Source organism: Cydia strobilella, chromosome 6 (assembly GCF_947568885.1).
Source record: "Cydia strobilella chromosome 6, ilCydStro3.1, whole genome shotgun sequence".
Taxonomy (NCBI): Eukaryota; Metazoa; Arthropoda; class Insecta; order Lepidoptera; family Tortricidae; genus Cydia; species Cydia strobilella.
The window spans coordinates 11,202,446-11,218,452 of NC_086046.1; the positions used below are offsets into that span (position 1 = coordinate 11,202,446).

General features: G+C 37.4%; 2 protein-coding genes across 5 annotated transcripts in view; both read right to left on the reverse strand.

The window, feature by feature from the left end:
* LOC134742116 (dnaJ homolog subfamily B member 6) overlaps positions 1-16,007 on the reverse strand; it is a 39,103-nt gene that overhangs the window by 7,504 nt on the left and 15,592 nt on the right. For 3 of the 4 annotated variants that reach the window (XM_063675074.1, XM_063675077.1, XM_063675075.1), the window contains 3 exons: positions 15,270-15,452; positions 11,125-11,398; positions 8,255-10,820 (listed from right to left, as the gene is read on the reverse strand). In XM_063675074.1, coding sequence (XP_063531144.1) covers positions 10,721-10,820; positions 11,125-11,398; positions 15,270-15,452 — 557 coding nt within the window. In that variant the 3' untranslated portion in view covers positions 8,255-10,720. Of the gene's footprint in view, positions 1-8,254; positions 10,821-11,124; positions 11,399-15,269; positions 15,453-16,007 lie in introns of those variants that run through there. The other variant, XM_063675076.1, reaches the window with a different exon arrangement.
* The window catches only part of LOC134742113 (uncharacterized), a 106,423-nt gene that overhangs the window by 5,580 nt on the left and 84,836 nt on the right, over positions 1-16,007 (reverse strand). The window lies entirely within an intron of this gene.

The following is a 16,007-nucleotide window of genomic DNA, read 5'->3' on the forward strand; positions in this document are numbered from 1 at the left end:
ATCCAGAACCTGACAATTTTTTTGCTGCTCGCTTGACGTGAAATGCCTCATGTATGTTAATTAAAGGTCTCTTTTTCATGTCCACACAGTTTGACATTTGGGGACCTCGAGGAATCGCAGCCATCTTGGAAAATGTGTACCATCCTAGAGAAATTTGCGTTTTACTCTAAATATACGTTCTCTATGAAAATATGGTGTAAGGCAACATTAAAGCTTATTAAATTCTACACGAAAAAGTCCTAGATATCTTTGCGGAAAAAAATACATCTTGTTCTAAAAGATAATAGCTGAATCCAGATTTAGCGCTTATACCCTTTCAGGGGATATTCTTTTAATATGGAACTTGGAGGAATATGAATTCCACTTTTGTCTATACGTTTGTACACGTTCTACCCCAATATCAACAGTTACTCGACTGTGACTTAAACAGAAAGTAGGGTTATGGGTTTAAATACTAAAAATCAGTACACCCTGTAGCTCAGGATACTGGAAGGATTTTTTTAAATGACATATCGGTAGATTCCTCTTGACCTTCACAACCTGTTTACACTTGTTTTATCATAGAAAAATCAATACAGCCGCCTTGAGAGGACGCCGAATAGTAAATCATATTTTTACTTCTAGTGCCTAAACTATTGAGTGGATTTCAATAAAATAGACATCAGTAGATCCATAATTGGTACACGAGTGCAATGCAATACAAATTTACTAAAATAAATGGAGGAAAAATGTTTAGGACTTAAAAATGTGACTGCAAAAACAGATTTTAGGTCTTAAATGGGGTTTAAACAATAGTGACAGTAATGAAATTTGACACCTACAATTTCAGGGATCCCTGTTTGCGTGTCATAAAATTGGAGCTTCTGGGACCACGGAGATCAAACGCCATCTTGAAAAGTATAAGTCTTTTTTGGTTTTTCTGTTTTTCTCGGAATATCTGGGTTTAATGTGAATACTGTGTATGGCGAAACAAAAGCTTATTACTCGTAAGTTCTACACAAAAAAGGTATAGAACACCATGTCCCTAAAACGAATCTTTCTTCTAGAAATATGGCTCAGAAGTCAAAAGGTTATACTTAATCATCTCCTACTAAAATTTTATTTGAAGACGGGTCAGAAAAAAATACTTGTATAATGTAAAACATTATCTACCCAACCACGAAAAAAAAATGTGTGGAAACTTGTAAGCTTCCCTTTTAACTTGTAAGCCCTATTTCTAGAAAAAGGTTTCGTTTTTGGGACATGGTGTTGTATAACTTAGTGTGGAATTTAATAAGCTTTCGTTTCGCCATACACAGTATTCACATTAAACCCAGATATTCCAAGAAAAACCAATAAAGACTTATACTTTTCAAGATGGCGTTAAAACAAGTGTAAACAGGTTGTGAAGGCCAAGAGTAATCTACCGATATGTCATTTAAAAAAATCTATCCTGAGCTACAGGGTGTACTGATTTTCAGTATTTAAATCCATAACCCTACTTTCTGTTTAAGTCGCAGTCGAGTAAAATGTTGATATTGGGGTAGAACGTGTACAAATATATAGACAAAAGTGGAATTCATATTCCTCCAAGTTTCATATTAAGAGAATATCCCCTGAAAGGGTATAAGCGCTAAATCTGGATTCAGCTATTATTTTCTGTAACAAGATGTATTTTTTCCGCAAAGATATCTAGGACTGTTTTGTGTAGAATTTAATAAGCTTTAATGATGCCTTACACCATATTTTCATAGAGAACGTATATTTAGAGTAAAACGCAAATTTCTTCAGGATGGTACACATTTTCCAAGATAGCTGCGATTCCTCGAGGTCCCCAAATGTCAAATAGTATGGACATGAAAAAGAGACCTTTAATTAACATACATACCAAATTTCATAACTTTGGAAGGATTTCGAGGTTAGACCTAATCCGATTGTACTAACAGGGCTGTATCATTTCCGACCCTCGCGAGTCGCGATTCACGTGAGTATTGTATGATACGTTATAGTAAATGTTGTCTATTATCTTTAGTGTCTGTCTATGCTAATCGTAGTGTTTCGCCTAGTGTTTGCTAATTTAAATAAAAAAAAATTGATTGTTACGTTATACATATAACCTTTATGGTTTATAATACTTTATATAAAATTCAAAATATAAAAGAAATATTTTAGAAAGAAGCTTTAAAATCATTTAATGAAGCATTTAAGTATAGCTAAAAAAATCTGGTTAGCTGTTTTTGACGTTAGCACAAATGGTCTAGAACACATAAGAGCGGGTAGCACTTGAGCGATTATCTTGTGACATTGTTCACTAATAATTATAATGGTATAACTCATTAAGGGCGCCATGTTGCCATTGAAAGCGGTACCTTAGGTACCTACAACGCCGACGGCTTACCTTTCAATGTCCAAGTGTCATTATAGAATGTGCAACGCTATTGCAATTTAAACCTCCTCTCCCGACTTAGAGAAGATGGTCGCTATTTGTATGCATTTTTTGTTAGTTGCTATTATTTTTAATAAGCGGTAGCCTTAAACATTAGATACCAATAATTGTTTACAAGATAATATCTCGTGCTAAACGGTCAGCTTAAAAAGTTTTAACTATAATTATTGAAAACATGCCTACATAGAAGCAGTCTATACGTGTCCCACAAAAAGTAAAGTATGATTTTTACGCCTAAGACCCTAATCAGTTAAACAAAAGCCATTGTTTCTTTTTTGCGAGCGGTCGGTCATTGTGTCTGAACGCATGCCACGCGCTCAGACACAATGACCGACCGCTCACACAAAAGAATCCTGCTTACTTTACTATTGATTTAATGGCTGAATTAGATCACTAAACGGGGCTGGTTTTGGTTTCCAAACCGCAAGCTATTCAAGCAACATGGAACAGCTATTCTCGCAAGCACAGAATAAGTAATAGTACTACCGTGCAGAAAGGACACTTCCTACCAACCCGAAGTTTGACAGCAATTCAAGGTCGAATCATGTTGTCCCTTTCTAATGTATGGCACTATCCCTTTCGGCTATTTATGGTTGTCAAAATTCAAGTCATTTTGTGCCAACCCTTAATTGCTCGGAGCAATGCTGAGCCGAACGTCGCCGAGGTTGCCTGAAAGGATGAGTGTCACCCCACTGTCGCAAGTAAGAGAATAGTTCCAGACAGACTTATGTAAGAGGGCATGTGAGAGGGGCACCCGACTCGTTATGTTATGTCTATATTTTTATGTATCTTTTATTTTTAAGTATCTTTTATTTTTGAATTGTATTTTTATTGTTCCGCGTGTATATTAGAATAAAATATGATGAACTTTATTGAGAACATGAAGGAATTGTGCTCAATGTCGACTGTGATTTAATAAAAATGCGTGAAAGCGAATGTGATGCAACTGAAGTTTATACGAATGATGTATATAGTTTAATAAACATAACGTTACGCGTTACGCTGTATTTTTATTAGTAGGTACAAAGATACATTGATTAAGGGCCACTTGCACTAACCCGGGGTTAACCGGTTAAACCTAGAGTTACCATGGTGACCAGTACAATTTGACACTGGGGTTAGTGGGATGGTGCAAGTGGCGCTAAGATGTGTAAAATCTAAAACAATTTCGTGCTTCAAATTTGACAACTAAACGAGATGATAAAGATATGCAAGGGCATGACACTCTTTGATAGAGAAAGATAGTCTTATTGCGATTCCTATAATAGGAAAGAGAAAATAGTGCCATGTTTTGTCCTTATCACCGACCGGGTTTTTTTTTCATGGTCGGGTTATGGCAGCATAGGTAGGAGGCGATGGCGAAATACCGAAATTTATAAGAGTGAAAGAGAAAAAGGATTATGCTGCCATACATTAACCTGTCAATACATGAATATGTCTTTCTCTTACCCCTGGTCGCTCGGTTACATGTCTATAACTACTATGTCTATGAAGATATGCGACAAAATGATTGGTCGGGTTATTTGTTGCCCACCATAAATCATACGAAATTTACGGTTACAAGGACAAACAATATAATAGCGCTTTCTCTGCTACTCCTGCTGAAAAATACAGGACTATCCCGTTCTGTCAGTTCCCCCCCCCCCCCACTCATGCCCAATCCATACTAATACTAGATTCATGAACTTCATCCATTTCGCGGTAACTCTGATTCTCAAAAGTTGACGTTTCATACCGTGCACGAAATAAAACACCAGATAATTACTAGAAAAAAATAGATAGCAGTTATTTTTAAACACGATTTCTATTTAATAAATTGAATTGAAAAAAAAAAACATTTTTAATTATACGAACGGGTCTACCGCGATTTAATTTCATTGTTTTTACCTTAAATTCCGACGTTTCAGCCAAGTTGCTTCAGCTGTGGTGACGGAAAGACTGACGTCGCAGCAAAATGTCAACGGAGATCTAAGTAAACAACACTAAACTACCTGAAATTAGTTTATAAAAATGTTTGGGTAGACAGTAGACACGGAAATTGCAACCCGTTAAAGTTCGAAACGCGAGAGTTTAAAATGAAATAAAAACCGGACAAGTGCGAGTCGGACTCGCCCGCCGAGGGTTCCGTACTTTTTAGTATTTGTTGTTGTAGCGGCAACAGAAATACATCATCTGTGAAAATGTCAACTGTCTAGCTATCACGGTTCAAGAGATACAGCCTGGTGACAGTGGTGACAGATAGACGGACAGCGGAGCGGAGCCTTAGTAATCGGGTCCCGTTTTTACCCTTTGGGTACGGAACCCTGTAGATGAGTTGACCGTGACGTCACTTTACTCGTTTTCATATAAATTCCATATTAGCAAATCGTTTTGACAGGTTCTAAAAAAGAAGCTGATTTGACTAGTAGGAAAGGAAAGGAAAGTACAAAATACACATGGCGCAGTACAGCGCCATGTGTTTTGTATGTCAAACTAAGGGGCACGTTTTTTTCTTAGACATTTCCTTACAATCAATTCTTTTTGATAGGTATCAATAAATAACGTTGAAAAGGTATACATGTGTTATGTGCATGTGTCAAGGCTCCTATTGAGAGCTATTGTAAATCAATAAGACCAAACAGTCATGAAGGTTTAATCGATTGGGAATGGTTGAAATCATCATGGTATGGAATTTATTTAATTACGGCATGGTATATATTAATATGCCGTTTCACTAGACTTATATTGACCGGGATATAGACCGTGATTACCTTTTGTATTATTTGTGAGCTCCCGATATTTCGACGCAGTTACATGCATCATGTTCACGGGTGAACATGATGCATGGGTATAAGTCTAGTGACACTAACCGTGAATCATTCAAAACTCTAATATGCCGTTTACTTGTTAGGGTGTGTTCCCCGTACTTTATTTATACCAATACAGAATCAGATTTCCCGATACTCGCCGTACAAATTCAGTACCGCGAGAGATCCCTAGCCCTTGCACATGTTGAGAAATTCTGTACATATAGGTAATTATTAGATACTTAAGTGGTGGTTTAGGTTTTCTATTATAAAAGGTGGAGGTAAATGTGAGTGGAACCGGTCATTAATATCGACAGTCAACAGAAATAAAACCGGCCAAGTGCGAGTCGGACTCGCGCACCGAGGGTTCCGTACTTTTTAGTATTTGTTGTTATAGCGGCAACAGAAATACATCATCTGTGAAAATTTCAACTGTCTAGCTATCACGGTTCATGAGATACAGCCTGGTGACAGACAGACAGACGGACAGCGGAGTCTTAGTAATAGGGTCCCGTTTTTACCCCTTGGGTACGGAAACCTAAAAAGGTTTCCACCAGCGGTTCCTAACCTGGGGGTAATTAGTGTAATTACCCCCGTGGGGATAAAACTGGCATTTTACGGGGTTCAAAATCAAAGATAACAAAGACCTATTTATAGAAAGAATATTAATGAGTATGAAGGAGGGGTAAAATCGAGTTCCCTAGTTAGTCAAAGGGGTAACAGTACTGTAAAGGTTAGCAACCACTGGTATAAACAAAACAATATTTACCTTTCCCTATCAACAACCGTCAACAACTTGGAGGATATAACCAAACGGAGTAGCCATTAACAGACGTTCCCCTCTGTCGAAACTATGACCAATGGTCATACACATTGTATGGACTGACGTTTATCTGACATGGCTATTTTTACGTTACGTATACATTTGACGTGCCCCTCCCCCGCAAAGATAGGCAGACTGTTTTGTACAGAAATTTACAGACAAGGCGTCCATTTGGTTATATCCTCTAAGGTCAACAAGGATATACACAAAACTATCGACCTTGGCTAGTCGGGATCGTGCTACCAAGTACTACGTAGCTGGAGGTCGTGAGGGCGTACCGCGAACCACGTTCGACGTGTTGCCTCTCTATCGCACTTGTAAATTCATACGTAAGCACAGATTATTTCTACGTAAGTGTGAAAGGGTGGCAACACGTCGAACGTGGTTCGCGGTAGGCCCTCTGGGCTTCAATCCCGGTAAGAGAATAATTTGTGTTTATTACGTAATTGTTCCTGAGTTAAGGATGTTTTCTGTGTATTTGAACATTTCAAATGTTATATTGTCGTCTTGTGTAGTACCCATACCCACCCACAACCTCAGAATAATGACTAACCCACAACTGAAGCCTTACTCAAGAGCTTACCTGTATATGTATATATGATAGTGATGATATCAATATAAGCAATTTATCACAATACTCGTAATGTGGAATTATGGATATTAAAATAATATATGGAAATGACAAAAAAATACAGGATCTAAAAGTTTCAAAATTTAAAGTTTTTATTTTAACTTCTTAAAAGGAATAACGTAGATACCATTCGATTCCTTGCATTATATCCAAAAAAGGATTGTATAGCAACTATATGCATAAATGCAATATTTTACCGACAAAATCGCAATTTTACTTATTTTCCATACATTCAAGATGGGCTCTCAGTGACCTTGACGTCACGTTCACTTATCGTTTTGTTAGGAACGTTTCGCGAGTACGACTGTCGGACTTTGACTATCATTTCTGACTTTTGTATTGCTTTAATGCAATGGGTCCCATACCCAGGTAGCAAAATTACGTCAGCGACGTCTTAATGACGGCATTATTACGTTATAATGACGTCGCTGACGTCATAATGACGTATAAATGCTACTGGGGTATCGAGGGATGGGCGGTCAAACCCGATAAGTCGAGATATTTTGTCACTTAAATAAGAACTCTACGCACGTCACATATAGTTCTAATTTCAAAAACCCATTTGCACGACATCGGGTTTGACCGCCGATTCCTCGACATAGACATTTGATCCCAAAAACAAACCTGATCGATTGATACCATTAATAAAAAATTGTCATCAAGACTAATAACAAAACTTCAGTGAGACAGACATATTAAATATATTAATAACGGGTCACTCACGAGTCATCGGGCGCGGAGGGCTGCGGCCCGCAGTCTGCGCAGTGCGCCGGTCCGTCACCGTCGACGCAAGCTCCTGATGACGCTCCTCGGTACGGAGTGAAACATGTCGAGCGTTTTCGACTTAAAACACGTGAGTGACCCGTTATTAATATATTTAATATGTCATCAAGACTATTTTCAGTATGCACTAGCTGTTTCCACCATAGACATAGTATATGTTTCCACGTTCTATAGGTTGTCATTACGCTGTTTAAAGCTCGTCAGAGACGGAGCGATAATATACCGGCAGATACCGACATATCTTAAGAGTATCGCTAAGCACCACACACGCCATCGATACCAAAATATTCACGCCCTCTGTCTAGCACCTATAGTTGGTCAAACCAAATTGTCAGTAAATAAGAACAAAAAAAACTATACTCATCCTTTTCTTTTGGGTGTTAGTACTGTGTAAGACAAAGATAGTATGATTCTCTCTGTCTATGTTTGAAATGAGACAGTCCTTTGACAAACTATACAGTCCTACATTGTGAGAGAGACGAAATATACCGAGCGATAAATCGCAAGGCATGTGCCACAAGATATCGTAAGATACCAAAATATAATTATATTACAGCTTCGTGTGTGGGCTCTGTCAAATAGTACGTAAAAGATATCGGCGGATGCCGTATCTTACGGTATCTGCGGATATCATATCGCTCTGTCTGTGATGGGCTTAACTTGGCATATTTGTTGTTACTGTTATAGAAGATACTAGAATTGTCCCAGTTTCATTTCTTTATGTATAGGAATTTATAGCGCATCACTTCACATAGACCTTTTATTAAATTGTTGTCACTACAGCGAAATAATCAATAAAACACAACTAGTATTAAAGTATTTTTATTTATCCATATCCCTCGCAGTGCTCAAACAGTTGTTGACAAATTTATGAAAAACGAGATCATTTCAAAGTCTTCGTTATACTAGTGAGACTTTAAACATATATACATTATCCTAGTTGTTGAATCTCGATTTGGAAAGGATTACAATGGCACTACTAGAGAAGGCCGACTTCCGATGCAAAGCGCTGATATATTTATACGGACTACCCTTACGACTTTGTAAGGTATTCAAGTCCCCGGTAAGCTCGGCCGAAAAACCTTCCCATACAAACGGAGTTTCGTTCTCATTTTAAAACTACGTGTTGGATTGTAATGAAACTTTGCACACAGTGACATGAGGTATATCTAGGCCTGTAATTAGTTTATATATCTCTAGTAATGTATAGGTAGGTAAACAAAAGGCCTATGTCCCGTTCCGACTGTCACCTGGTCCAAACGTGCCAAAAATGTTAGCGGCATTGCCGCGTTGCACGGCCAGCGGTATTTGCTGGACCAAGTAAGAGCCGTTAACATGAATATTAATAACTATTGTGCTCTAGTATGAAAAACTTAAATTCGCTGTATTTTTTTTACTATAATATCTGAAGCTACATGAACCATCTCTAACATGAACTAATTGCAGACCTATAGATATACCTTATCCTATTGTTAGTACAAAGTTTCAGAGCAATCTAGCTAGTCGTTTTCAAATTAGAGCGTAAGTACGTTTGTATGGAGAACCGATCTTGCAGGGGACTCGACTAATATTTCTAATCCAGAAATTAAAAGCAGTTATTTTAAGTACAGAGCTATTCTAAAATTTTATGATTTATTGTGGTTCACATACTACGAAGGGCTTTTGCTGATCGTCTCATTTGATGTTAAATCCTAATTCTTAAAATTGTGTGGTAAAATAATTAAAATAAAACTAATAATTAAGGCAATTTCTGAATGGTCTGACTAGTTAAGATTTTAAATAGGGGTGATACAATTACAAGCCCTTCTGGAGCCTTTAGGTCAGAGAGGCATAAGGGTGCCGTTAAAACTTTAACAATACGTACTTAAAAGCGATTTTTTTGGCTTCAACATATTAATAGTAACAAGTGAAATAAAGAAACACCAGGAATGATAATTTCAAAATGAGGCCGCGTTTCGGTAATTTCGTAAAGTGCCTTCAATCTTTTTATGATTGCCCGTTAAATGCAGAAATGTCGATATCGATTAATAGTTCGTTTGTATTACTACGATTACGGGACTTTTCTAAGAATTATAGCTACCTAATAGTTAGTACGGTCGGGTGCGTCGTTCGACGCTGGCCTGATACCCGAGACAGTCCTCTTAAAGCTTCGAGTGTTTACGAGTATGGTCGACGGCAGTCATAGGCGACTCACATTCTAGATGATTGCGTACATTTAGATTATTTTAAAAACATTAAAGAAGTTACATATGTAGTTACAATTATGCTTCTTTACCATCATGATATAAAGTCGCAAAAATAAATGATTAAATACTAACTACATAACTATTAAAATAAGTAAAGAATTGGCAGCAGTTATGGTGTCCCGAGAGCAGAGACACCTAATCAGTACATTTAGATTAAAAATCACGTCGAGATCAGCAAAAGCGCGCGTGCGTCGTTTCACAGAACACAAACGTGACATGAGCGAACATGATACCTCAGTACTCGTGACATTTAAAAGCTAAGTTTAAACTCAATTAATTGTGAACATAACTGATACCGCCCCTTTAAAAAATGTATTTAGCAGGTCAGGCAGGCCTGAGCGAAAGAATATTAAGGAAGTTCACATAGTATAATAATTGATAACCAATATTCATAAATGTTATATTGGGTCCTATTGCATAACAAAGTTTTCATTTCTCATGCTCTGAAAGAGAGTCATTGTTGTTCTAAAAGGTGTGCAGAAAATGATACGTGTCTGCACTAGAGCATTTTACGTTCGAAGTAAGATTTTTTTAATTTTTTTACGATAAACAATTCAAATTTGAGTTTAAATGGATTTGTTATACAATTTCCATTCTGATATTTGACTCTCTATTCCATAAATAACGATACTTTTGCCTGAATTATTAATTGAAAGTAACCTCAAGAAATACTATAAAAATGGGGTCCCTTTGTTTGACATAATTATTGAAAGTCATAATGTAATGATTGTCATATATTATCATTATTCGCCTACCTGTACCTTGTCATACAAGTACAAGTTTCTTTTTAGAAAAAGGAGTTGAAGCGAGTCCTTTAATTGTACTGTAAATTATAATTTGTTATGCATTATGCCCAAATATTAACTATCACAACTAGTATAAGTAAATTTTAGGTTTTACCACAGCAAATTTACAATTTGACCAAAAAAATTAAAGCAGAATTATAAGATGGAACATTAGCTTATCATCTTGAGTAAAGAGTTGTCATTTGGATCAAGTTTGGTTACAATGAACTATAATTAACGTTTAACTGTAGGTTAGAGATTGAGGTACACCATTGACAGTCTTTGATTTCAAAATCCCGTTTTCGTAGGACATCACCGTCTCCCGACCGTTCTCTGTTACCCTGTAGGGACAATAGAAAACAGATTAAAATGTATCCTAACATTACCCGCGCGAAACTTGCGACGAAAGATTTAACGATCGCGCGGGTTTTAACGTTTTGCCTCAATAAGTCTGAAAGTATACTTATGTTTAAAAATTTGCTTGTCAAATTTCTCGGCTATATCACTAACTGCCAGTATTTAAGACTACAATTATATTGATATAGTATACAGATATAGTAACGGTATAAATGGAAATTAAATGAAATTTCAGACTTTCAACTTATGTTTTGTAATTGTTTAGGGAGTTGGGTAAGTTAGACTCACTTTTTAGTAGTAATCTTCTTGCCATTGACGACCCTCGTGGTGGTGGTGGTGCTGCGCATGTTGCCGCCGCCCTGGCCCGCCAGCGAGCTGTTGAACGTGGAGAAGGAGGTAAAGGAGTTGCCGTTGGAGGCGCGCGCGAACAGGTCGTCCAGCCCCACGCCGAACCCGAACGGGCTGAACAGCGACGACGTCAGCGACGTGCTCGCGTGCTGCCCCCCGTGCACCCCGTGCCCGCGACGCACGTGCCCGTGTCGGTGTCCGTGCCCGTTTATTTCTGTAATCAAATACATCTTATTGACCAATTTTCGTTTATATATAGAAAGTGCGATGTACGCTCTGATGGATACGACACCTAAGGAAATTAACGAAGTAAATAAACTGATTATGAGCCTTGCAGCTTGAAATAAATGAATTTTATTTTTTTATTTTTATTTAAATAAACCTTTTTCTATTCGTCGACTGTAATTGTTGAATTAAGATTTCGTATACCAAACCTTAATTAGGTAGTTTTAGTGTATGGATTCCCAACTCAACTATAATACTCATTTAAAAACGGTTTAGTCGACTATAATGAAATTGACCAATCACGGCTCGCCGCGCTCAAGAGGATGAAACAAAACGATAGCTCAAATTAATAACTTATTTTAGGTTGTATAGTAGAAACAATTGCTTCATAAGTCAGAAACACGCATGTGACACCCTTAATATAGCAACATACATAGACTACGAAAACCGCTTAGCGTTGCTTGTTAGTCTCCATAGGCTACGGTGGCCAAAATAAAAAAAAAAAACAGTCTAAAAATTGAATTTAGCAAGGAGCAGGTACCAGGGCCTCATGAGTTAGAAGGTGTCGTTGACCAACCCGCCGGGGCATTGCACCTACGAGTATGAAGGTATCGCGGGCCGCGGCAGCTCGCGTATCTTAGCTGTATACTTTTGGCTTGTTTACTTAAGTATATGGTTCTACTAGTTGAAAGTATTATTTTTTTGTCTCGTAGAAAAAGTATTGTATACAATAGAGATATTATATTATAGGACATTCTTACACAGATTGACTAAAGTCCCACGGTAAGCCCAAGAAGGCTTGTGTTATGGGTATAACTCAGACAACGATATACCTATATATAATATATAAATACTTAAATACATAGAAAACACCCATGACTCAGGAACAAATATCTGTGCTCATCACACAAATAAATGCCCTTACCGGGATTCGAACCTACGACCATCGGCTTCACAGGCAGGGTCACTACCCACTAGGCCAGACCGGTCGTCAATATATAATAGGCCACTCAGCAAGCTTCGTAGCCTTAACATGGTACTCGACTGAAAAGCTCTCCATTATATCACGATTGTATAAAATACTATTTCACCGCCACGGTAATGAAGTAATAAGTGTCATCAACGCCAAGCCATAAATTGCACGTAAACAACCCGTATAACATATCAATCGTGGGGTGTGGAGCACAAAATCTACTGACTTTATTTGAAGACAATAGCGGCGAAAAGTTTATAAAACAAAGTTGTCCCAAGTCCTGAGGGCCTACCGTCAACATCGAAAAATCGAAAATCGTTATCTGCCTCTCTATCACACTCATTTTCGAGCGACAGATAAAGACCCTCTTAGCCACTTGAGAAAAGTCAAGTGAGAAATGCAGAGAAAAATAAATAATTTATAATAACTATAGTAGTAGGTAATAACAAAAAATAATAATTTTCAAATAACAAATCTGTTTTAGGACTTATGAGAACCTATTTTGAACTTATGTATTATCAAATAAGATTCATCAATAATTCAATGATTTAACTCTTTCAATTTGGAAGTCTAAAACCGAAATGTAACAACAGTAGGTACATATTCCTTTACAAGTTTACACGAAAACTTGAAAAGCTAAGCTAAAGGGACGCATTATTAATAAATAGCAAATTCTACATTTTTGTTTACAAATACATCATGACGTAGTTACCGGGAATATTTCCCATACAAATTGGGGATGTGCCAGGAAATGACAGATTATTACGTGAGCACCTACTTATGCAGTGAATGGACCACTTTGGCAGCTGTTCATTACAGACGTACAGTCAGCCACAAAATAAATCTGCCCGAGTAGCTAACGTACTGTAAAATGTTTTGGAGTATACGAACACAGTTTAGAATAGCCAACATAAAATATAAAATCTTACAACTTTTACTATAAAAAAAATTTATTTGAGAGCCAAATATTTTTTCGTGATTTAGGGATTGGTCTCATAATGGGTAAAAGTTGCTCAGTATAATCCCAAAACCTCCCTGGCAACGGGAATGCACTTATTTTATGGCCACCGTGTATAACTTGTTTTCGTTACTCAAACTTATTTCCCGACCACTAGGCCAAGCAATAAGAAGGTATAGAGGGAAATGCAAGTAACACAATTTTTAACTTCGTAGCTTTGTTTGGACTAGTTAGGAGATGAACATATCAAAAGTCCCCGGCCGTAACCTTGGTGCTGGGGGGAGAGGGGGGTTTGAAGGTTCCATTTTTGGTTTTTCGATTATATCTCGGAAACTATGCGTCTGAGCGACTTGGCCATTTATACGAAATGAAAAGAGATTTAATTTGTTACAAGTTTTATTCAGTCAAGTTTTTCGATATCTTGTATAGTTTTTGAGATATCCGCTCCAGGTTTATTTAGGGCTCTCATTTTTATCTTGATTATCTACATTAGTAAAGCTGCTAGGCCGGGTTTGGTAACGTTTTCGTATAAATCGGGGGTGCTGAATTAATTTATGGTATCAACATTGACACCTTTCCGAAGTAAAAACATATAAACTTTAAACAAATAACTTTTTTTTAACTCCTCTTCACTCTTAAACCGCTGAACCGATTTAGTTGAAATTTGGTAAATAGGTGTTTTAAGTACCGAGACAGGATATAATATAGTTTTTATCTCAAAAATCATACTTTGAAGGTGTGAAATTTGGTGTGAGGGGAATTCAGCTTCTTCGCCGAAGTTAAATTCCTGAGGTTAACACTGATTAAATTTCGGTTTGAAGTCATGTTTGGTATCATTATCAACTAAATCAAACATGTAGACCATCCCAAATATTATTTTAATAGGTTCAGCGGTTATTGATTCCCCATACAAATTTCCACCCCACTTTTCACACCCTTAAAAGATGATTTTGGTTACAAAAACTATCCTATGTACTGTCCCGGGACTCAAACCATCTCTATACCAAATTTCAACGAAATCGGTTCGGCGGTTTAAGCGTAAAGAGGAGTTTTATAAAAAATATTTTATTTTTATATTTGTTTTTACTTAGGAATGGTGTCAATGTTGATACCATAAATGAATTCAGCACCCCCCATTTTTACGAAAACGATCCCAAACCCGGCCTAGCAGCTTCACTGATGTAGATAATCAAGATAAAAATGGGAGCCCTAAATAAACCTTCAAGAGCGGATATCTCAAAAACTATACAAGATATCGAAAAACTTGACTGAATGAAACTTGTAACAAATTAAATCTCTTTTCATTTTGTATAAGTAGCCAAGTCGCTCAGACGCATAGTTTCCGAAATATAATCGAAAAACCGAAAAATGGAACCTTCAAACCCCCCTCTCCCCCCCTAGCACCAGGGTTATGGCCTATACTTTTGATATGTTCACCTCCTAACTAGTCCAAACAAAGCTACGAATTCAAAAATTGTGTTCCAAGCATTTCCCTCTATACCTTTTTTTGGGCATTTATTTCCTGGCCCACACAAGGAGTTTTAAGTAATAAAAAAGACTGCATAAAAAGTATAGGTCGTTTATATCATTTTTAAGGTTCCGTACCCAAAAGGTAAAAACGGGACCCTATTACTAAGACCGCTGTCCGGCCGTTTGTCTGTCCGTCTGTCACCAGACTGTATCTCATGAACCGTGATAGCTAGACAGTTGAAATTTTCACAGAATGTATTTCTGTTGCCGCTATATAACAACGAATACTAAAAACAGAATAAAATAAATATTTAAGTGGGGCTCTTATACAACAAACGTGATTTTTTTGCTGTTTTTTGTGTAATGGTACGGAACCCTACGTGCGCGATTCCGACTCGCACTTGGCCGGTTTTTATTCATAATGTTATGACATTTAGGACAAAAGGCAAAAGTACATACCAGCAAACAGGTCGCCGAACGGTGAACCACCAAAGAACTCTCTGAAGACATCCTCTGGGTCTCGGAATGTGAAGGGGAAAGACGAATAGCCGAAGTCGTAGTCATCGTCCGCAGCCGAGCGCCGCCCGCGGGAGTTGTTCAAACCCTCTTTGCCGTACTGGTCATACACTCGCCTCTTCCTTTCTGCAAATACAAGTTAAACCAGTTTAGAAAACTATATTTTAACTGTAGAAAAGTATTCTCGCTTTGGACTAACTAGTTAATCTTAGTCCAGTTAGCTGCCTAACTTTTTTTTTATGCGATCTTAGAACTTGTTTGTACACGCCAGTTTTTATCATTAAACGAAGCTTGATAAAGTAAAAAGAGCATTAAGCATTTTAGTTTCCCATTTATAAAATTGACATCAATTTTAATTAATAATGTTACATTTTAAGACTTAAAAGCATTATTATCCATATTATCTATGTTATGTTATCAATTGATGTTAGGTCTACTATAATTATTGTGGGTAATGAGTAATGAAACTATAAAGTTACTACGCTACTGTGGCTGGCGATGCTAGTCTCTTATTAAGTAACCTAAGCGCCAATTGCACCATCCCACTAACTCGGGGTGAACCGGTTAAACCGTTAACCCAGTGTCAAATTGTATTGGTAACCATGGTAACTCCAGGTTTATTCGGTTAACCCCGGGTTAGTGAATGGTGCATGTGGCGCTAAGTAACCTAATAGACCGCGA